The sequence below is a fragment of the Netta rufina genome (genome assembly GCF_964035555.1).
Source record: "Netta rufina genome assembly, chromosome: 13".
Classification (NCBI taxonomy): domain Eukaryota; kingdom Metazoa; phylum Chordata; class Aves; order Anseriformes; family Anatidae; genus Netta; species Netta rufina.
The window spans coordinates 11,711,939-11,735,379 of record NC_140136.1 but is presented as its reverse complement, the minus strand read 5'-3'; the positions used below and the strand labels follow the sequence as shown (position 1 = coordinate 11,735,379).

Genomic DNA, 23,441 nt, shown 5'->3' with positions numbered 1-23,441 from the left:
TGATCAACCATTTTTGTAATCCAGGTATTGAAACACAAGGATATGTTGCAACAGTAGTAGTTGTTTTGATCCTGAAGCGTGGTTAAATGAAGAAAAACGAGGCTATACTTACACCTTTGCTCTCACCCAAGCATCTGTTTTTTTTAATACATATTGGGTTCGCGATGCATCAGTCTTCTTGGCAGACTATCTGCTTTTTCTTGCAGGTGTTAGCAGGCCAAACAGAACTTCAATTTGGTGCTGAACACCTAAAAATGTCCTCTTAAGCCCGTGGTTTCTGCTTCTCTCTCTCCATACTCTTGACATTAACTGATTGTACAGGCTGAGCTGTTCTTCTGCATCTGTCTGGCTACTGATAAATACAACACAGGTATTTTGAGTTCGGGGGCTGATGTTTTCAATTCAAAAGGATGACACAATTAACCTCTTTTTGTTCACTAGCTGCTGAGGTCCTACCTGTGGAGTGCTTCTGCCTGTGAATTTGCATGTTCTAAATGCACTTGCCTTCAAAATGAGCTAGAGTTAAACAGGAGCCTTTGGAGGCAGGATGTTTAGATTCCGTTTTAACCACTGCCATGTGCTAGGTGGCCAAATCGTTTCTATTCGATACCTTTTTTTCCCTCCTTGCAATGATTGTGTGCTTTTGATGGTGTGTTTTGATCGATTTGTGTGATTCTCAGCGTGGGAGACGGTGGCTGTAGCGGTGTGCTCGGAGGTGTGCTGGTAGTGGCTGTGCTGTTGAGGGTGTTCAGAAATGGGGGGGAAGAAGTGGTGGAGCAGTGAGGATACAGTTCGTACTGCGGGTAGTAATGTGAGAGGTGCTGGAGAGGAGCCGTGAGATAACAACCTTCTGAGGCCGAGCATGCAGGTGGTGAGATGGCAGGTGAGAACCAGCACGGAGAGAGCATCGTCACTTCACAGACAAGAGCGATGGTGCGTTTTGGACTCATCGTGACCCTTTAGCTTACAATAGCTTCATTGAAACATCAGTGGTAAAAAGGATAATAAAGGGGAAAATGCTAGGATTAACTCGCAGAGGACTGGGGAACGTTACAGAAAACCACTATAGCCCACTTCCCTTGTCCGTGCTGCACCTTCATCTCCGTTCTGAAAGCAGCCCAATCAATCTGGAAAAGGTTCAGATGATGATGGTCAGAAACGCAGGGAATAGCTAAGTAAGCAAGGACTCAGCAGTCTGGAAAAGGGATGATGATGGGTGATTTTGCAGAAGCCTAAATAATTATGTAAGTTCTGCAGCTATCGAATATCTGTGTTCCCATCTTCTCCAGAACCGTGCAAGAACTACAGGGTATGACATCCAAATAGTGGGAGGCAGGTTTTCCCACAGCCTCCAGTTACACGCTGAAACTCCTGGTTGCAGGCTGCTGTGGGCGATGTGAATATTGATGTGGAGTTACAGGAGGACTGGAGAATTTCGGGGAAAGAAAATCCTTTGAGGAGCACTAGATAAACAGAATCTCCACCTGGCTCGGTATGTGTCTGTGCTGCAGACAGTCAGAAGGCTGTAACACTTTTCAGTAAGAGCATGATACCTGAATGCCCTGTGTTTAGGCTGTCGTACAGGCAACAACATCTTGAGCAGGATACATAGCTAGATGGACCCAATACCCCGTGTGGCCATTCTTTTTAAGAACATGCAGATAAAATCTCATCTCTGCCTGCTGGTCACAACGGTAGTTTCTGGAAATTCTTCAGTACAGTGGTACAAAGGTTAAGCTGTCCAGAGGATTTGCAGACTAAAATGTGGGGAGGGCACCTGGGAAGTCTGATTCAGCCCTTACAAAAGTATTAGACGTGTAAAGAAAGAAGTTCTCGAGTAACTCTAGGCGTGAGGGTTGTAGTAGGAGCCAAATAAAAGATTGTCATATCATAGACCTATTACTAGGTGGCGATAGTAAATTGTTAATGATGCAGAAGAGCCCCAGGGTTTCAGCAAGTGTTCTGGCACTTGGAGAGAAGTTGGAGGATGTATTTGTAAAATGCATGTGATGAGTTATTTCTCACTCTGCTGGTAATCGGAGATAATGCCAAATGTCTTGTTCAGGAGATGCTATTTTAATCAACAGGCCCAGATAACTTTGGCCTAGAAGTGTTAGAAGTGCTGATTGTTATTTTTAGTTTAGAATGCAAGGAGATTCCAGAAGAGTGGCCGAAGTTTGCCAGTGCTGGAGTGACCTGTATGCTGTTACCTTGATGTTGACTCTAGGAAGCATTTTAGAAAAACTGTTACATTATTTGCTTAATAAATAACTACAGGCTAGGCATATAATTAATGCCACTCATCTTATGTTTATGGCAAATATAGTAAGTTCTTTCAGGTAAATCTGACTTTTTCTTTTTAGGATGGCCATGGAGATTTGGTAAGGCTGACAGCCTAGATTAAATGCACTTAGTATTGCGTTAGGTCCAGAATCAGCGCTACACAACATCTGAGTTGAAGAAGTTAATCCTCTATATCATTACCAAAGTGATGAACGGATGAGATTTTCTTAACTGATTGTATTATTATTGATTGTCAGCAGAGAATCTTCTTCAAAACAAGCTTTTTCCCATGTGCTGTTGCGATTCCTATCAGTTTTCATGCTGCCCTTGAAGCCTTTATTCAGTGACTTCTCAGTGCAGTTCATCTACCTTTGGTGGTGCTGATTTTACCCAGCACAAGTCTTATCAAGTCTTATAGGAGCAGATTTTTTTTTTCAGTAGAGATCATCTGTAGGTATTGGAGCACCAAAATCTGTATTATTAAATGAAATCTATAGTATTTGCATTAACACAAACCTTCTGCAGCATTGCTCTCACAGCTGGGCACGCAGTTGCATTTCTCATGTTAGCTTTACCTACTGCACAGCATGGGTATGTAATCGTCTGACTACTTAAATGTAGTTGGTGCAAAGTTGTATGCAGGAGAGTTCTGCTTGTATTTGGCTTGTACAGTAAGTAGCTTCAGGAGATAAAGTGGTCAGAGTTATCAGCTGAAGTTCCCAGACAGTTTAATTGACGAGTTTGGGAATTTACACACAAGTAACAGGTCTCAGGAGACTGAAGAAATGGATCAGTGATGGCAGCCTGTCACAGGCCAGCAGCAGAGGAAATAAAGGGGATAGTGGAAAGGAGCCACACTAATATTTCAATGATATTTTTGCTGGAAGGAGTCTTGCCAGTGGAATGTCGACAATAAACTGCGGAGCCTCTATCACACCCTCCTTTGTTTTTGGCAGACCAATTTGGCATCATTTTTGAGCTTGCCGAGGGTGCTGCCCGTGATGCTGTCCCTGTCCCTTATGCAGACACGAAGCAGGACGGGTGCTGGTGTCAGCAGCATGGTTGGAGCTGGTGCGAGGGCAGCCAGAGCCTGCTGGTGGGACATCTCAGTTCCTACTGATTTAGCAGAATGGATTATTCACCATTTCTAGACTGTGAATTGCTGGGAGTCCTTCACAAGTTTCATTCCCAAACTTTGCCCTGAGGTCCATGTTTCAGTCTTGCTCCATTCCGTGCCTTTGGCAGCGCTGTGGTGTGGTGCAATAAACTGGAGGCCTTGGGAACACACTTAATGTTTCACGTTTTTCTGAGAAACCATGAGCGCATGGATCCTCTGGCAGAAAGACCCATGAGTGCAAGTGGCTGAGCACTATTTTATGGGATTAAATTTCCAGTGCACTCCTGCTGCTGTCAGGTTTGCATGAAAGTCACGGCTGGCATGGGTGCTCCAGCCCACCTCCACAGGTAGCTGCTCCTCTCTGCGGTACTGAAGCTTTTCTCACCTCACTGCAGGATGTGTGCTTTTTACTTTTCACCCCATGGAGATGGTCATGGTCACTCCATTTCTTCTGTAGTCCGTTTGCCCACACCGTTGCTCCATATGTAACAGATTCTCTGCTCCCTTGTTACCAACTCACAGGTTATGTAGGGTCAGTAGATGGTCAAAGCTCCTTTCGTTTCAGCTTCAGTTTGGCACCGTCTGCCTAAGGATCCAACCGTATCCATTTAAAACATGGGTGGTGGTTATCATGTTGTGTCTATCTCAGATCTTTTCATACAAGTACATCTCTCTGCCAGACACGGCTTTGATTGCGGAGTCCACAGGAACACTCCAAAGAGCTGCAGAAAATCCTGATTCCTCTTGAAGTCAGATGATAAGAAGGAGTACACCATGCTTTCTTTACACTGTAGAGAATTGTTCCTTGTGACTCAATACCTGCCGTAGCTGGTCTCCTGAGAGAGGAGCTACCAGCCATCTCGGCAGGCTCAGCAGGTCAAGGTGGCACCTGCAGGGTTGCTCCGTGACCACGGCGGTGGGAGGCACATCGCCCCTCTTCTGCAGGAGGGAAACGAGCGGCTGTAAAAGAAAAGACCTGTGTGTTGCCTGAAGAACACTACAGCTTTTAAAGGATGGATTAATCTCTCTTCTTTGCAGCAGTTAGCAGTTACACCAGGCATTTCCAAATGTAAGAATCTACAACAGAATTGGGATAGAACAGAACAAAGTAGGGAATGCAGAATAATGGAATTACTGCAAGATGTAGATGAGAGCAAGTGCTGCAATCACCAAACCCACCTTTCACCCTTCACACAGTACTACTGGCAGACGAAATAAAAGATAATGTTAGAAGTGACCATTTTGAAAATTGCCAATTGACATTTAAAGGATATGTTTTAAGCTGTCCCACAGAATGGGACATGTTACTATTAAGGGGAGCACAGAAAACATTGTGAACTATTAGAAGTGAAACATAAATGTGAGTGTGCAAATGTTGCCTCTAGCCTGTCACCTGTGAGCAGAATTCACAGACAAAGCCGCAGTTGGCAGGGAATGATTTTATTAAATCCTTAGGCTGGCAGATTGTTAGTGGAAACACAGATGTTTTACAAAGAGGAGTTCATTTCACAACTTGCAAGACAAAACAGAAACAAGCTTTTCATGTTTTTTAAATTAAAAAAATCTTTGTGCTATGAAAATGCCCTCATGTCAATCTATTTTTGTTATTTCTCATAAATAACAAATGGGGTTCAAGCACAGATGACGTGTTGTGATTGATGTACATTTTGATTGATGTGATTGATGAACGTTTATTTGTTTTGGTTACTGGTGTGTGAAAATGAGTATTGGAATGAATCAGGAGTGGCAATCAGCATTTCAAATTTCCTACCAGAAAATTGTTTCATGGAAGATGATGTTCTTCTAAACGGGCCCCATTGTTGACCTGCTCTCTTGTCTTTCTGCAGGATGGGATAAACATTCTTATGGGTACCACGGTGACGATGGGCACTCCTTCTGCTCCTCGGGCACAGGACAGCCCTACGGCCCTACATTCACAACTGGAGATGTGATTGGTTGCTGTGTCAACCTGATCAACAACACCTGCTTCTACACAAAAAATGGCCACAGTTTAGGTGAGTTAAGAAAGTCCTTCTCAAGAGAAGGATGCTTCTGCCCGGCTCTCACTGTTTACTCTAATACTTTGCACGTGTTGCAACTTTTGTTCCACGTTTGTGTGTGAGGTTTAAAAAACTGGAGAGAAAAAGAGCCCTCTGCAGCAGTCAGGAGTTGTGAGTTGGCCCAAAGACATAAATACTTGCAGCACGCAAAATGGTTTCTGTGCTGCTCAACTTAAGTAGGTTAGGATTGTATCCCCAGCTTCTGCTCCTTTCTTCTGCTACTGCACAGCTTGTGGGAGGTTGGATAAGACAGCTGATGGCAGAGCAACAGGGAAATAAAGAAGTGGGAACTCTAGTACGTTTATCAGTGGCTTGTGCATTTGTAAGCCTTAACACATTGCTCTAAGTATATTCCCAAAGCTAGACATTAATTCTGCCCAAGTACTCTTATTTAAGCACCGACTATAATTTGATTCATTTCACCATCATCCCAGTAGTTCTCCTAAAGTTAAGGACTTCAGTATTTTGCCTGGAATATCTCACAGATGTTTTCCAGGCATCCAGTGTATCTGATTTTTCTAAAATAGAAAGTTGTGGCTGTTTTTGCCTAAAATATCTTTCCTTTGGATGACATATTCTCCACCCTTGAAAAATTCTTGTAAATTTTTTTTTGTCGCATAAGACATGCAGTAAATTTTGATAACTTCAGCTCACTTTCTGCCCTGAAATTCATTTGGTTTGGCAGGGGGCAAGCAGTCCTTTCCTTTGCTTCTCCTTGCTGTATGAATTATACTTTGTTGAATTCATGGTGAAGAAGCTGGTAGAAAAACACCCCCATGAGAGAACAGCTATCAGAACAGAAGTTGTTTGAGTGACTGGCTGAGCTGAAGAAAAGAGTGGGACTGGAGCACAGCGTGTGCCTAGAAAGTGTCTAATTTCTGCTGGTGAGCTCCTGGTGGGAAAAGTACTGGGCTCCCTGCTGCAAGAGAGAGATTGAGCTGCTGGATAGGGTTCAGCCAAAAGCCACAAAGATGCTGAAAGGACCGGAGCATCTCTGCTGTGAGGAGGGGCTGAGAGAGCTGGGACTGCTCAGCCTGGAGAAGAGGAGGCTTGGGGAGATCTCATCAACGTCTGTAAATACCTGTAAGGAAGGTGATGGGAGGACAGAGCCAGGCTATTTCCAGTGGTGCCAGGGCAAGAAGCAATGGGCACAAACTGAAGCACAGAATGCTCCCTCTGAACATCAGGAACCACTTAAATGCTTTGCAGGTGATGGAGCACTGGCACAGGCTGCCCAGAAGTTGTTGAGTTCTCATCCTTGGAGATCTTCAGAAGCTGTCTGGACTTGGTCCTGGGCACAGGCTAAGGGGGGCCCTGCTGGAGCAGAGGACTTGGACCAGATGGATCCAGAGGTCCCCGCTGCCCTCAACCAGTCTGTGATTCTGTGGAAGCAGCTGGCTATCTTAGAGTTACATCAGAGATACGGATCTAAGGTGTGGGGCCATCCAAAGGATCCTTCCTGTGAGGCAGACTGAGAAAGGCCTAGTGCTCATGCAAACGTAACTTCTTCCAGAAAATTGTTTTCAATTTCCCTCTTATTTTATACCAACCATTTGGTGATTTTTAGGGGATGATTGCCTAGCATGTTGCTTCCTGGAAGCAAAGGGGCTGTTGCTTAGGAATGAGATGAGTTCACCATGAAATGACTCAGGTGCTGAAATAGTTAAAAAAGATTTCACAGAATCTCTCCCTTTGGTCGCTGCTCTTGATTTTTAGCGTGCATTTACTCAGAAATAGCATGGTGGCTAGTGCTGTGCCTCTCTGGCTGTCACCTCTACGGGAGTGGATGGTTTTCCAGCTTCACCATTTTTCAGTTTGACAAGCGGTGTGACTTCCCTTCGGAATGCAACCGTAACTGTCAGGAAGAGGGCAGGTCTGCTATTTATTTAACAAGTACAAATTTATTCACTGGAAAAGTAATTCCTTTTACTTAGCAGGAATCTGCGGGGTAAAGAGGGAGGCGGCTGAAATGTCGGTGCTTGCTCTGTCCTCCGTTCTCTTCACACGGTCATGTCCTGTCTTGGTGTCTGGGCTGATGGAGTCAAATGAAGAGAACAGCTCGATAACTTTTGTATCACATTTCCTTGATACAGCCTTCTGATCTTTTGTTTGGGATGTTTTCAGGTCTTTACAGCAGTGAAAGCACCTGGTCTTCCTTTCTTGATTTGTAGTGCTCCATTTTGTTCAGATTTTTTTTTCTTGTGTGGAAAGCTTGTATTTTCTAATCTGACATTCAGTGATCCCTTGGAGACCAGCCTCCCCCAGCTGTGAAAGATACCACTGGGAAGAAAGAGGAAAGGAAAGGAATTAAATTTCACTGTGCCTGGAGAACTTCGGTGCATTATAGCCATTGCTGTTTCCTGGGTATCCTCCTTTTGGGCTGTTCAGATGTACTGGTACAAGACCTGATACGTATGAGAAAATCGTAACTAGGAGAATCTCCTGAGCTTTCACAACTGGCTCATGCACATAGCAGCTCCTCTTCCAGCTGTGGTGGCATAATGGTTGTGTTAGAGAGGAGAGGTGACGTGGTCAGCAGGGACAGTGACTGAAGTGCTAGGGAGCAACGGGCCATCAGTCCTTGTCCTGACCCCAGCAAAAGCTGCTGGAACATTTTACTGTCTTTTACAAAATCAGAGTGAAAACCTCAGCCAGGAAGGCTGTTATTAAAGTCCACTGTTTTTGCTGCTGGTAAAGAAACACGGCGTTCAAGAGAAGGGCTTCCTGTTGTATGCTGAGAAGTGTCTGAGCCCCGCAAGGCCACAGAGACCAGTCCATAGGCACTGAGCAGAGAGATGGGAGAAAGGGGGTTGAGGTGGGTGTCAGCAGGGGAACCAAGACCAGAAGGAGACTGGAGCAATGATTTCTTTGAAAGTTAGTACCCTTTTGCTCTGGCATGAAGATCGTGAATATTTAGTGATACTTAATGCTAACCTGAGAATCTCATTTGTGTGTTGTGCAAACCCAGGAGTTATCAGGAAGGAGATGAAAGTGCTTTTTGCTGATGTTCCCTGACTCAACGTCTTCAGCTGCTGAAGCTGTATCTCTCTCCTCTTAGGAAGTTAGGTCATTGTGTAATGCTGTTTGTGTAATGCTGCTGCAGATATCAAAGATATTCATGAGACTAATCAGCCCCTTTTTGATGACAGTTAATTTGACTGCAAGTTTCAGGGCATTTTACTCCTTCAGGCGTTTTAATTTTTCTCCTTTTCACCTTTTCACTTTGTTTTCCTTGCAGTTTTCTCCCGTTGCTTAACTATAATCTTCTATTGTCTCCATACTTTTCCATTTAATCAGGTCTATCAAGAGCACGGTGTAGGAACACATTCTAAATTGGCCATTCCAAATTCTGGATGTTTTGGTTGGAGTTAAGTCTTGAAATTTCTTTGGAGACATCACATGAAAGCTGTTTGACATCGGATATACTCTTAATTCTCTGTTCTGGAAAATGTCTAGAATGTCTTCTGGCTGATGATTAAATGCTTTTGACAAATTCTGAGCAGAGTCCTGGCAATGAAAAAGATGATGTGATATGGCTGGAAGTGTGAATTAGGAGAGAAAGAGAGAGAAATGTGGGGCTCCAGACATTAAGCAGAGAGTCTTGGATGCAGGAAATAATAAAGGAATGATGTAGTGACTGCTACAGGTCTCTGTGATTAAATGGAGGAATTCTCTCAGGGACTAAGGTATGAGTGTTTCAGATCTCAGACTTTGACAGCAGACAGAGGAAAATGGACCAGCAAGGCTATAAAAAGAGCATGCAACCCTCTGAAGTCCTGGCATAGAAAACGTCCTGTGGTCTGTCTGAGTTCGAACGCAGGTGTTTGGAAAGGCCAAGTTACCCATTTTGTCACCAGTCAGGAGATTAACATGAGCATCGGGGAAAATGAAGAAATCTGTCAGAGACCCACAGACGTCCTTCCCAGCTTTCCCAGTTTAGCAGGTTTGTCCTGAAACCCTCAAATCAAGTTTTACATAGAGCAAGAGCACTGGGAGATTTAAAACAAGACTTTATAGATGATCCAGATTCGAACTGAAAGGACAATACCAAATGCAGTTACAGCCTGGTTTTTCTCCCAAGTGCCTTGACTGAATGGTAGCTGTTTTCCAGGAGCGTGTTGAGCTGTATGGGTTTAATAGAGCTTCTCAGCAACAACTTGTAGAAGTATTTGAATATTTCATGGGTTGATATTTCTCAGTCTACCCTTCAAGATGCGTGTTTTGCTGAACGTGTTGTCGCTTATTGCAGTTTGCAGCAATGCATTCTCTGAGTTGAGAAGCTGAAAGAGTACCCTGCCATCTACTAAGCGGAGCATTGGTACTGATCACCCAGATGTGTGTTCTCTTGTGCAATTTGAATTCTGAAGTGTATTCTGAAGAAAGTGGCCAACCGTGGGGCAGACAGGATGATTGTTGCGGGGTGGAGGGCACAGCTTGGCTAGAAGACCCATAAGGCGGTTGTGTGCGTGGGGATACATCTTTGTTAGTCATTGAAGTCCTCTGATGAGATAGCAGGTGAAGGTGTTGATCAGACTGAACCATCAGCACTGAACCATCATTTAAAGTACATGCCTTTTTGTCACTGTCTTGATGATGCATCGTGGATTTACAGAAGAGGCTCTTCACACATTTGCTCCTGACTTCTTAAACCGTCCAGTTCCCGTGTCTTTGAATTTCTGATGTTATTTTAAATTGGATCCAGGCTTTGGAGGTGCTGCAGAGAGTGCAGTTTCAGATTCAGCTGCCTAGTTAGAGCTGTGACTCTTCTGCTTTCTGCTGTTGGCTTTGTTGGATGCAAGTGCATAGCAGTGTAGGTTCAGGATGAACGGTCTAAGCAGACATAATTGTGCAACAGATCTAGATCTGTACAGCTAAAGCATTTTATTGGCCTTAGTTTCATAACAGGGCACTAAACCTACAAATGCCTTAATTTAAAGGCAGTGCAATACCTTTATTTATAGAGTCATAGAGCAGTTTACATTGGGAGGGATCTCAGGAAGCTAAGCATTCACCTTCCTGCTGACAGCAGGGCCTACTAGGTCAGGTTACTCAGAAACTTGTCAAGTTCTGGAGATCCCCAGGGAGCTTTTCTGGTCCTGTGATTCAGTGTTTGACCGCCTTCATGCTGATTCCCCGCAGCCCAGCTAATACCTAATCAGAATTTGCCGTGTTGCAACATGTCTTTGTTTCCTCCTGTCTCCTGTCACCACGCATCCTTGGGAAGAGTCTGACTCTATTCAGTACCCTCCCATGAGGCAGCTGCAAGTTTCTTCCCTGATGCTCCTAAGCCTGAACATTTCTTCCACCTCTCTTCAACACTTCTTCCTTCCACCTCTCTTCAACTCGTTGGCTTCTGCTGGACTCACTCTTGTGGCGGAAGGGCTCTTTGGTTGCTTTTGCTGAGCTTCTCAAGGTTTGTGCTGGATCTTTTCTCCAGCCTGTTGAGGTCCTTCTGAGCAGCAGTATGCCCTGCAGCGTATTGCCCCTACTCCTCTTTGGTAATGTCTGTGACCCTGCTGAGAGTGCACACCCTCCCATCGTCCGGGTCAGCAGAGTTGGTGTTAAACTGTGTTGGCCCTAGCATCGATCCGTGCAGGACAACGCTTGGACTTTGTGTGATCACAGCCCTTCAATCCTGGCGGTCCAGCTGATTTTCTGCCCGCGTTACATTCCATTCATGATCCGTATGTTTGCCCATGCACTGGATGCAGCTGCACAAGTTTTCTTGGCAAGGCTGGGCCACCTTTAGCTCTGAGTGATGCCGGAGAGCAGAGGAGGGGACTTCCAATGAGGAGGTTAGCCTCGTTCTTTTTAAAGGGTAGAAATAAATTTTGATCTAGCTAAGCAAAACAGGTGTGAAGCTTATGCCTGTGGTGGTGAGCATGTCGAAAACAGGTTTAGGGCAGGACATGCACAGTGTGCAGAACAATAAGTGGACAGACAAAGTGACAGGATGTGACGAGTAGTTGCTACATGGATTTCTCTGCCAGGAATTCAACATCACTTGTACATCAATCCATAATTTGTGTGTAGTTTGCAGAGAGGGTACTCAGCAGACAAAATCCAAGCTGCCGTGATGTTAATTAAACATTATTGGCTATTTATTTAGTCCAAATCCATTTTTTCTTTTTTTTTCTTTTTTTTTTTTTTCCCCTGAGCATTCAACTTCAGATCTGTGCTGTTTCAAATGGTAATTGTTTTGTACATTGACTCCTAAACTTGTTTTAAATTACCATTTCAGGCTCGTCTGGTAACACTACCTTGCAGCTTTTGGTTTTCTGGCTGAACACATGATATGATATGATAAAATCGCTGTAACATTAAAAACAGAATGGTGCCCTACTGCTCCTGTGCAGGCTGTAGTGCATTTCAGTGCAGTGCACAAGGGACTGGGGCAGGGCTGAGAGGTGGAAAGTGTGTTAGAACTGGATGTGCTGGTGTCGAGACCGAAGGCTGGTCTTCCCCCTCTGACCGCGGATGGAAAGCAGGGAGCACGTGTGGGGAGGGATTGAGGATTCTAGATGGACTCCTGAAATGTTACCGTAAAACATTAACCAAGCTCAGCCTGATAAGGTGAGCAGTGCATTGCAAGTGTCCCATTCTTTCTTGGTAGTGACTGTTCGGCCTCTCTGTCCTCTCTGCAATTGATACTTAGTCCATCAGAAACAGATCCTGCTGCGAGCAGCTATGATTTCTAGTAGGTTTTGCTTGGTATCTCTTTTCTCATATGCCAAATTAAATAAAAAGGGAAACCATACACTTTTTTTTCCATCGCCTGTACTTGGAACTGTAACAGCATCATGGAAGATGAAGCTGCTCTTTGCGCAGTATTTCTCAGGTGCTGGAGGCTGCAACTTGCTCCTGTTGCAAGGACGTTCCCCAGCTGCAATGCAAAGTGTTGAATGTTCATTCCTGGCTGGCTGGTGAGAAGAAGCAGCCATAGCCTAAACCAAGGCAAAGTGAGAGTAAAGCTCTGTTTCTAAACCCAAAGTAAGTCTGGAAAACTTACTCCTTCAGAGTAACAGAGGGAGAAGCAAAGACAAGAGGAGCTGCTTTTTGGAAAATCAAATTGTGAGAAGAGATGTCTGAAAAATTAGGCTTTTCCATGAACGTTTCTCCAGAGTCAAAACCTTGCAGAGGAGTGGGCTGGGGGGGAAGTTATTTCTAAATGTGACAGGTGGTGAAACGCAAGGTCTGAGCTGGGATTTATTGAGATGTAGTAAATTTTTGTAGCATGTTATGGATGTAGTCAAGCAGGGAAAAAATCCTTTGTCTTTTTAATTCTAATATTTTTCCCCCCACAGGTATAGCCTTTACAGACCTCCCTGTAAGTACACCTATTTTCAGTATTTTAACTAAGGTTGCAAAGAGAAGGGAGGGGGAAGAGTGTGGGGGTGTGATTTTTTTGTTTGTTTGTTTGTTTTGTTTTGATAACCCTGTTAAAAATGGTAACACACACGATTGAATGATGTGGATGCTCCCTTTTCTGAAACTTCATAGTTCTGTAGCTAGGATGTGGGCCACCCACACGCTTCCTCTGATCCCTCACCAGCTCTAAGAATATGTTGCTCCTTCTCCTGGAATTAAAGCCTGAATTCAGACTCTGTTACAGGTCACTGTCTTCCAAACACAGCATTGGGTGTGGGGGTATATGTGCAAAGTCCCTGGGCAGCCTCTCGTGTTCTGCCCTCAGAGGGCACAGAAATGCCTGATGATGTTATTCCCAGCCTCTCCCTCTCTCTTCCAAATCTTGCAGCTGTGGAGCCGTTTCAAAGATGGTGGTTAGGGAAGGCTATTGCTGGGCTCATCACATGAGTTTTTGACAAGCCTCCTCCTGTGATCAGTACCCAGCACGTGGAATTGCTAGGAAGAATATATTTGGCATGCATTCAGGGTTATTCTTCCGATTCACCAGCACCAATGCTGAGTTCCTCTTGAGTGCTGTGATGCCGGATGAGTTCATCTAGGCAACAACGTGCAGTCAGCTCCTCCCAAAGCACAGCCTTCTCTGTGGCTAGTGGGTTAGAAACAAAAAGAGTGGCTCATTTGGCTACGCTGCTTCTCTTCCTGAAATGAGAGCGGTCTTCATGCTGGGGTAGACAGATAATTACTATTTAGCCAAAAATAGCTATCAAACCGAAACACACACGCAGTTGTTTTGTCTTATACAGCTGAAGTGTTGCTGTAGCCCTTCACAGTACCGAGTTGGCAGGTTGATATTACCTGTCCTGCTTACTGTAACTTGCTTCTTTTTAATCCAGCAGTGCACAGCAGGCTGATTTTAATGTGCACTTGTGCCTAGCATTGAGTCTCTTTTACAGACAGCGAGTAGACAGCTGGGGAAGATGCACGGGAGCAGAACAGGCAGCAGGGCTCTTGCAGCAGCGAGGTCTGGCAGCGCTGCTAAGGCTGAACCCAAAACGCTCCTGAGCACAGGGCATCCCTCCATCCTGCTGTTCCTTCCAGCTTGTTCATCTATGTCCTATGGAAGATCTGGTCAGGTTGGTTTGGGCATCAGCAATTCAAATAGCTTAAGGCAGTTTCCTGTGACTAAACGGCATCTCTGTGCCTTTTACTAGCCAGAGTTTGCTGAGTTGTTTTCTGTGGGTTCTGTTTTTTACAGCAGCAGCTGATCTGTGACACTTTTTCTGGGCCAGAAAGGAGAACAGTGAATGCTCTACAGGCCTCCTACTGTTGGGAATTGCCTTCTACAAGATAATTTCTCTTTAAAAAGGGAGACAAAAGCTTGACTGGGTTATTTCACCCCTTGACTGTGGATGCAAGCAATGGCAGGAGACTTCAGCATGTTTCTCTCCATATTCTAAATGGCTCAACTGCTCTGTTGTCAAATTCGCCTTAAGGATGCCTGCACCTGACTTCCATCATTCCCACCTTCCTTCTCTAGCATCCTTCCCTTGAATCACTTCCTTCTTGCCTCACTCCTTTAGATGCCTGGGTATTCCGTATCCTATTCTGGCCTTTTTGGCTCTCTCAGCCCATTGTTTCTTGGCTTCTTTTCCAGACAGTCAAGGTTACTGCCCTTTCCTACAGAAGGGAACCCCAGACCCAAGAGAGACTTTTGATTTAAATATGCCAACTGCTGGCAGAGAAGCCTTGCAGTAGTAGGGAATGTGAAGTTGATATAACTTGCAAGTGATATTTTGTCATTTATTACAGCATTATGTTCCAAGCAGAAACACAATATGCATTCATTTTAACATAAAGAAGAGAAAGCACCCATTATGTGAAAAATACAATTTTTTCTTCACCTGCTAAAACCACAGTTGGAAAATTTAGGTGCACATGGGAGTGGAGCCAGCAGTCTTCCCTGAGTCACCCTTTAAGTTCTTTGATTTGAGCAGCTGACATCCAATTTTTGGTTCTGCCTCAGTTACTGAAATCCCCCTGGTAGGGGCTGTAGTTTGAAAGCTTTATCTTCCATTACAGCCCATGTAATGTTGGAGCTCACTGGTGGCACATATCAATGAGAAGGTTGGCCAGTTAAGCCCTGTTGCTTTTCCACCTTTTGAGCTTCAATAATTTCTAGAGTGATTCTGTTGACGTAGCAGTGAGGCTACACGAGGAATTAATTTGACCCTTCGAAGCATTACCAGTCTCATAATTGTATCCTTGAAGTGCAAGTTGCAAAATTTCCCTTTAAGGTGATGAAGACAATGTTTTGCAGTATTTGCAGCAGTAGGAGGTTGAAATGGATACTTGTAATGGAAAACCACAATTTCTTGTGATAATCCACACACACAGTGAAGTGTAATTGCTTCAGGTTGTTCTGTGTTTCAGTTCCCCCTGTGGACTGTTTACGTTTGTACAAATGTACACGGATGGAAAAAAAACCTCAAACCTCACAGGCTGAAGATAACACGAAAATACCTGCTTGCGAATAGAAGCGAAGGTCCCGCAGAGGGAGTTTCCCCTTCTCTCACCAATTCAAATCAATGCTTAGGCCTACGTGTGCCATTTACGCAAGCCCAGGTTTATCCTGCCTGGCAGTTTGCTGAAACTGCTATGTGACCAGAGTAGGAAACGTGAAAAAGCAGAACGTGGAAGTGCTGAGAGCAGGGCCACAAAGCGAGGAGGAGGCTCAAACAAACAAACAAAAAAACAAATGAAGGCAAACTGGGGGGTGGGAGCACCTACCCATGGACATCAGGAGGACGAAGTGGTAAAAAACTCTTGGGAAAGTGTGCCTGAAGAACTTGGCAGGAGAAGCACCCGCTTAGACTCTAGGATGGTCTCCCTGTGCCTGGCAGGGTTCTGGGGGTACAAGTACTTGCCTGCAGTTGCTGCACAGAGAGCACACATCCTACATGTGAAAAGTGGAATTTTAACTCTGAGATGATTTGAGACTAGCTGGGGGTAGGCAGCTTCCCCTCGAAGATGAGCATACCCCAGAGTAGCTGAAAAATAGGTGATGTGTTCTAGTTTGGGGTTTTTGTCTTTTAACTTCTCAGTACTCTGGGGGTCTGATTCCTGGCTTTGGAGGTCCTTGGGTTCATAACACCAAAATTCTAGTGAGTCTGAAATACGGATTGTGGGGAAGATCTGATCCCTCATTAGAGATATCTCGTTGTTACCTAGGTTTGAAAGAGAGGAGACACTGACTTTAAAAATGACATTTTCCTCTGGTAGCTCCTCCTTTATCATGCTGCCTTTTTCCTTGCACACCTGTAACATAGCAATTGCCTTGGTGTGAGAATGTGAAAGGAAGAGGTGTGCTGAGGCAGCAGTGATGCAGTCATCCTGATTTCTGATGTCTGTTCCCAGCCTGCATTTACGGATTGATTTTTTTCCCTTTGATATTTGAGAGTCCAGAAAGGTACAGTACCAGCCACACACCTCTGAGTAGATCCTCATTGGTACTGGAGCTGTCATTACGCCTTTGCTCCTCCATGATGTAATACTGAAGAGAGTTCATGTGGGCTAATATGCATGGCTACTTCTTCACCATCTTATTACTGCAACCCACAAAAAAATGGAATTGTGGAAGAATTTAGACTGGAAAGAACTTCTGGAGATAATTTAGGCTAACTTCCTGCTCTGTGACAGGCAGCTTTCAAAGCTAGAGCAGGTTGCTCAGAATCATATCCAGTTAAGTTTGGAAAGTCTCCAAGGATAGAGATGCTGCAGTCTCTCTGGGAACCTGCTCTAGTCCTTGGTCATCCTCAAAAGAAGAATTTCTTGCATATGTCCCATCGGAACTTCCCTGGTTGCAGCTTGTACCTATTGCCTCTTGTCTTTTCACTGAGCAACTCCGAGAAGAATCTGTTGCCTTCTCTTCTCCAAGCTAAATAAATCCAATTCCCTCAGCCTCTCACTGTGTGCCATGCACCCCAGCCCTCTGACCGTGTTAGCAGAACTCTGCTGGACCCAAACCCATTTGTGAGTCTCTTCTTGTTCTGGGGACACGGATGTGGAGGGAGGAACTGGGTACAATATTCACACCAGTGAAAGAGAAAGGGATCACTTCCCACAGCATGCTCACTCCATTGTTGCTAATGTGATTCAGATTCTGCTGATTTACACCTCGTAACAATCTTAATATCTGTAACAAAAAGTAAAATCCACTACTTCAGTAGGTCTCAAGGGGAGATCAAAACCTGTAACAGAATTTGCTGAATACATTTTCCAGGTAATTGTAGGAAAGCCCATGCCACTTGACATAGAGGAGAGAACAATCCCAGCTTTCTTCAGAGTGGCGGTCCAACCACCAGCAGCAGTACTTGCTCATTTGTCCAGGAGCGAGCAGCATGCACATCCTGACATCAGATGGAGGTTCAGTCATGAGCCAGACCCCACAAACGGGCACCTTCCAGACTTTAGTTTCTCTACATGCTTCAGTGCATCTCTGTGCCTTGCCTGTTGTCCAGTTTCTACCTGTAGCAGTCTTCAGTGTGTTAGAGCAAAGTGGAAAAAAAAAACACACCAAATAGTTCATGGGTGCTATGAGATTTCTTCTTAAACCCTGCAGGCCATCTGCAGATGCTCTGAAGTAGAGGATTAATGAAGCTTGTGTTGCAAACAGAAAAGTAATTTGTAGAAGAGTAACATTACTACGAACAGAACATGCTCTTAAAAATGTGATCTAGAGTGAGAACCAGGCAACCCTGTACCTTTTTTGATGCCCTTTCTCTTTTCTCCACATTTAAGTGGGCTCAGGGATTCAATTTGTATCCATATGCTTGTTGTTAAAACAGGCTGCATGCTGTACATAGACTTTGACCATCTGTTTCTAATTAGATCATCTTCTCTGGAAGCTGGATTATTAGCTAAATTTTGGAGGTATTTTCACAGTGTTAACTTTTTTTATTTTCCTCACATTTCAGTGGGGAACAGTGCATCCAGACGGAACGACATGCTTGTTCTTAAAATGAAAATAAAATTAATCAGTTGTGGAATTTCTTGTGTGGATGGCACACTGCCTTGGGAACATCAGAGATCTAACCTCAGAGCTCCACTGCCATCCATTCACTTTTGATCAGATGTAAAATACCAATAGCACCAGCTTGTCAAGGGAGAAGACAGTTCAGTGGAAATACTGGAAAACACTTAGATCTGCTGATTGAGAGGATGCTCCTTCAACTTTATTATTGTTTACTTACACAAGTATTGACCTTCTTGTAGAAATTACAGAACCCTAAGCCAGAAAGTGGATTTGCCATAGTAAGCAGCATTTGTGGCACTGATCACAGATTACTGGGAGATCGAACCTGTTGCTCTGGTTTTATGCAATAAGTTTTGGTAACTGCATGATAAGTCATGAAGCCCCTTCCCACTCCGTTACACATTTAAATTTAAAGAGCAGCTCTTTTGTCTTACCAAGCTATGTAAGTGGAACTACCTATTAGAGACAACTGAGTTTAATACAGGTTTCTTCTTTTTCCTTCACAGTCAAATCTCTACCCTACAGTGGGTCTCCAGACTCCAGGAGAGATAGTCGATGCCAACTTTGGGCAGCAGCCCTTCGTGTTCGACATCGAGGACTACATGAGGGAGTGGCGAGCGAAGATTCAGAGCACCATTAAGCGGTTTCCCATAGGAGACAGACTAGGCGAGTGGCAAGCCATGCTGCAGAAGTAAGCCGTTGTTCTGGTGGTCAGCTTCTTTTATTCTGTTAGGCTTTAAATATTTTTAATGCTAATTTATGCTTTCTTATGGCAAAAATCTCCACTCGGTGCATTTTTTTCACATCTAAAACACTCCGTTTCACCTTCTGTTTTGTTGTTTAATAGTCTTTCCTGAGTAGATTGCTGCTGCTTAAAACTTAAAAGATATGAGAGAAATTCTCAGCCAGTGACTGTGAGAGAGCTTGTAATAATGGAAGAACATCCACATTGAGATGATGTGTTGGGGGAAAGGGAGTGGAGAGGAGACCTTAAAAACTCTATCATAGGAGAAAAGCCAGGACATAAGCCAGCTGAATTTAGAAATGTAAGAGCAAGAAACAGCCTGAGCTTCCAAACACAACCAAACTGAAAACACAATTATGGCACTTTATAAATTTCTGAATACTGAATGCATTTCTGGTCATCCCATTGCAAAAAGGATTGAGTGGAAATTGAGAACAATTGACAAGAGTTCTCAGAGGTCCAGAGTATCTTCTGCTTGAAAAAAGGCAAAGTTGACTAAAGCACCACAGCTTGGAAAAAGGTGGTTATGGGAAGCAGACAGGAGTTGTCTGTCAGTCATGGGGAACTCGGGAGATTCTATGATTCTATGAGTTGGACTCGATGATCCTTACGGGTACCTATCACCTCGGGCTATTCTATGATTAGTGTGTGCCAGGAAGAGTGTGGCTAGGAACTGATGATTCATGGTTTCTCAAAACACAGAATTAGAAAACAAGTACCTTCTAGCTTGCAAAGAAATTAATTTTTTTTTTCCACAAAGTATACTGTGAAACTGGGACTTGCTGATGCACAAAGTTGTGGTGGTTTTAGTGTAAGTGGATTTTAAAAGATAAAGATTTAAAGATTTATGCCCCATATTTATAGAGGTCAATTCCATAGTTCAATTTTAACCCTCGAATCTCTGGCTATATCTTGTCTCTCATTACACGTTGAATTATTTGCCTATATGAATTATTTGCACTGAATTATTTTCAGTGCAGCAGACATCAGGTGGGTTGATACAGCGATGCTTCATAGTGAGGGACTTGGCAGAAGCTGTGTCTGGGATTAAAATATCTGTCAAAGAAGCACTGGAAGAAATAGGTGAGAGGAAGAGGAGAAAGCCCTTGGGACAAGATATTTGCTTAGAGTCCTAGTAAATGATCTTGAGGAGAAAATAGGTGGGCTTGTAGCTATAGAATTAAGTTTTTCGCTGATGTGCCTTGTTTCTAGAGAAGGGGAAGATGGTGCATATGGTACCATGTTTCAGAAGAGATTCAGGGAGCAATGGCTGAGAGAACCTCAGTGTCTGGCTTAGACAAATCCATAGGAACACTACTGAAGGGTAGGTGCAATGAATGCGTGGAGAAATAGGATGTGGATTCTGTGAAGAGGAGCCAGCAGGGCATGTGGATATGTTTCTCAGGCTGCTGTCTTTGTCTTGGAAGTCCCAAATGCTTTTCCCTTGGTAAGGCAGGGAGCCTAAGCAGTTAGAGGCTATGGGCAGACATCCCAATGTGGATTCTGAATTGTTCAAAAGAGGAGGTGAGTGGGTGAGTGATTCTCAGTGTTGGAGACAGTGGCTGTAGCGTTGTGCTCAGAGGTGTGCTGGTAGTGGCAGTGCTGTTGAGGGTGTTCAGAAATGGCGTGGAAGAAGGGATCCTCCAGCAATGAGACCTTTGGATTATGATGAAACATTGCACTGTAATATTAGTTCGTTTTTTTGGTTGTGAGCAGGAAAAAAAACACCATGTTTTTAGGGGAAAAATCAAGGGCAAAAATAATTCTGTCACTGTGTGAATATGAGGTGTACCCTTAACTAGAACACTGTGTGATGTTCTGACTCTGTAGTCCTTCAAGGTATTTAGCAGAAGTGAGAAAAGCTTGGGGAAAAAAAAAAAAAAAAAAAAAAAAAGAGGCAGAGGCAGGATGTACAAAAGTTTGGGGGTGAGGCAAGGAACAAATACACAGACCCCCAGCACTGAAAAATATGACTGTGAGGGGTAAGGCAGAGCTGTGAAGAAGTGTCTTGAATAGCCTGGAGAGGGTGATGAAGGAACAAGTGTTCATTTGTTTTCTCAGCTGCAAGAATTAAAGGGTATCAAGAGAAGTTAACCAGGTGATGCATTTAGGAAAAACAGTGGAGTGCTGTTTTTATCCCACGCTCTCTGTCAAAAGGCACAGTGAAAACTGCCTGGATTCAAAAAGTGACTGGAAACATGAGAAAGAAAAATCTTTTGGGGCTATGATGTAGAGAGATACTGCCTCTTGGACAAGAAGTATCTGAAAAATCATTGGAAGCTGAACAGGTCTGGGGGAAAGGTGCCTTGTTCCTTTTATTTGTTCCTAGGTATTTGCTTTTGCCAGTTGGGAGGTGCAAGTATTGGGCTAACTGGATGTTTGGTTTGACCCAGCAGTGTTGTGCTCAGAGACTTAACAACTGTCGTTGACTTCAATATTAATTTTCCCTCTGATTGGGTACTGGATTGTTGAATTTATGGGTCTTTTCATTCTCTGCAAAACATCTTGTCAAGCTGTTTAAAGACTTCAGGACCTGCTTTTGGAAAGCTTGCTTAGCAGCCAAAGAGATGGAAGAAGCTCACTAATAATGAAATACAAATACTCAGTGCTCAAAAGGCAGCTTATTCAGAAAAAAAAAGAAAAAAAAAAGTGTATGCCCTGCATCTTTGAGCATCCAAGCATCTGCAGTGGGTGAGAGCATTGGTCCATTGAGCCTAGTTCTATGAATCCATTAATTGCACAGGTTCCTGCGGTACTTGTGTGTTTTTTCCTTTCCCTGGAAAAAGTGTCCATTTCTTGCCACCTCATTATTTAATTGAATATTTAGCTGTGTTGGACCACATGGTAGCAGTTTCTTCAGGAGGCTTTGCTGAAGGACTCCATAATATCTTTGGACAACCTTTGGAAAAGGCTGAGGTACTGAATGTCTTTTTTGCCTCAGTCTTTACTAGAAAGACCAACTTTCAGAAATCTCAGGTCCCAAAGGCTGGGAGAAAGGCTGGAGCAAGGAAGATACGTCCCTAGAGGAAGAGGATCAGGTCAGGGAATACTTGAGGTGGTGGTGATCAGTGACGCAAAGTCTAGCTGGAAGGCAGGACCTGGGGGTCAATACTGGGTCCAGTCCTGTTCAACATCTGCCTTCCTTTAATGCTCTGTAAAATGGGCAGAGCGTACCCTCAGCAGTCTGCTCTGTATAAATCAGGAGATAAAAGTGTGTGAATGTGTAGAATTCATAAGGAGATTCAACTACCAATTGTATAATTGCTGGCTGGATAGGAAATAACAGAAATTCAGGAGCAAAAGGTTTTTTTGAGGTCTACTTGTAAGCTATGAGGCCTCTCTGAAGCTGGGATTTTCTGGCTGTATCTTATATCACTAGGAGACATCACTGTCAGTACAGAACTCTTATAAATGACCCTTAGGCAGCAGTAAATAAATAAATACTGTGTACGCATTGGGAATCTTTTTTTTTTTTTTTTGAAAGTGAATTTAGAGTCTCCATAGTGTTTGCTGAGGACCGGGTGCCTATCTTGTAATTTTAGTATCTGGAGCCAGAAATGGGACCATGGTTATATCGTAACTGAGCTAAGTTTGATCACTGAAATTGCAATTTCTGTTGTAATTTGTCTGACTTATCTGTAAAATTGTCTGATTTTTTTTTTTTTCTGCAGTGTGATTGCTGTGTGTTACCAACACCTTTTCATCTGTTTGTATTTTCTTACTTTCTAGTATGGTTTCTTCGTATTTGGTTCATCATGGGTACTGTTCAACAGCAACTGCCTTCGCCAGAGTCACAGACACCACAATCCAGGAAGAACAGACCTCAATAAAGAATAGACAAAGTAAGTCTTCTGGGTAGTTGTTCCCAAAACACGGCATACTGGCTATGGGATCCTCCAGACTGCAGTGCTATTATCGCAGGACATTTAAAATTGAAACCTGTTGCTCACAGAGGAATGAAATACTGTTGAAGTAGAAAGTTATTCCACGACAGTACAAAGCTGCCCACAGCAGGCTGCTGGCTTGGTGTTGCTGCCTGTGGGTCAGCAGAACTCAGGCACCACTGCTCTGAGCACTTTTCCCATCATCACTGGGTCACTTCCACCTTCTGCTGTTTTTGCCTGAAGAACTGGTGCTTTGCCTGTCTGCTCTGAAAAATGACCTACGTGTCTGTCAGTGTTAAAGAGACTGGGTTGTCTGATGAACTTGGTTAGTTTTCCTCAATACTGTTGAAAATGAATACCTGAATATACCCTGTCCTGATTAGAAGAGGTGAGGTGACTCTCAGCTTTACATATCGGGGACAGAAGGTGCTTTCTTGGAGGTAGGGCCAAACTGGTGGAGAGTAAATCTTGTTACCTAAGGCCTTAACTGAGCAGAAGTCACTGTGCACTGGAGATTCTTTTGGATTTGGGTTCTTCAGTGCAATCTGTTGCAGCCTGGGCAGTTTTATTAGCATGGTTATAGGGACCAGACATTTCAATCTATTTTTACTAGAACTCCCGGAGTTACAGAATCTTCCAGTCCCTTTGCGCATTTTGTATTCAGGTAAATTCAGAACACTGGAACAGGCTTCCTAGAGAGGTGGCTGATGCCCAGTGCCTGTCAGTGGGTGGTTCATCTCTCAGTTTGTAAGGCTGTAAGCGCTCTTGGTTTCTGCAGAATAAGGCTTGCAGCTTTGTCTTGCTATACTTCTATTTTGTAGCCATTCTATTCACAGGCTCAGACCGCAGGGTCACAGAATGTTGGTGTGTGTTCTGCATTCTCCTGCCTGTTGAATGCAAGCTAAGCCCTGACCTATGCATTTCCTTTCCCTTTGTGAACTGTTTCTCATGT

The 23,441-nt window shown here is 43.9% G+C and overlaps 1 protein-coding gene across 3 annotated transcripts in view; it reads left to right on the top strand.

Annotated features, from left to right (window-relative positions):
• The window catches only part of RANBP10 (RAN binding protein 10), a 77,345-nt gene that overhangs the window by 37,159 nt on the left and 16,745 nt on the right, over nt 1–23,441 (top strand). For all 3 annotated transcript variants that reach the window (XM_084294482.1, XM_084294481.1, XM_084294480.1), the window contains exons 4-7: nt 5,248–5,415; nt 12,765–12,787; nt 18,367–18,551; nt 22,335–22,447. In XM_084294482.1, coding sequence (XP_084150608.1) covers nt 5,248–5,415; nt 12,765–12,787; nt 18,367–18,551; nt 22,335–22,447 — 489 coding nt within the window. The remainder of the gene's footprint in view (nt 1–5,247; nt 5,416–12,764; nt 12,788–18,366; nt 18,552–22,334; nt 22,448–23,441) is intronic.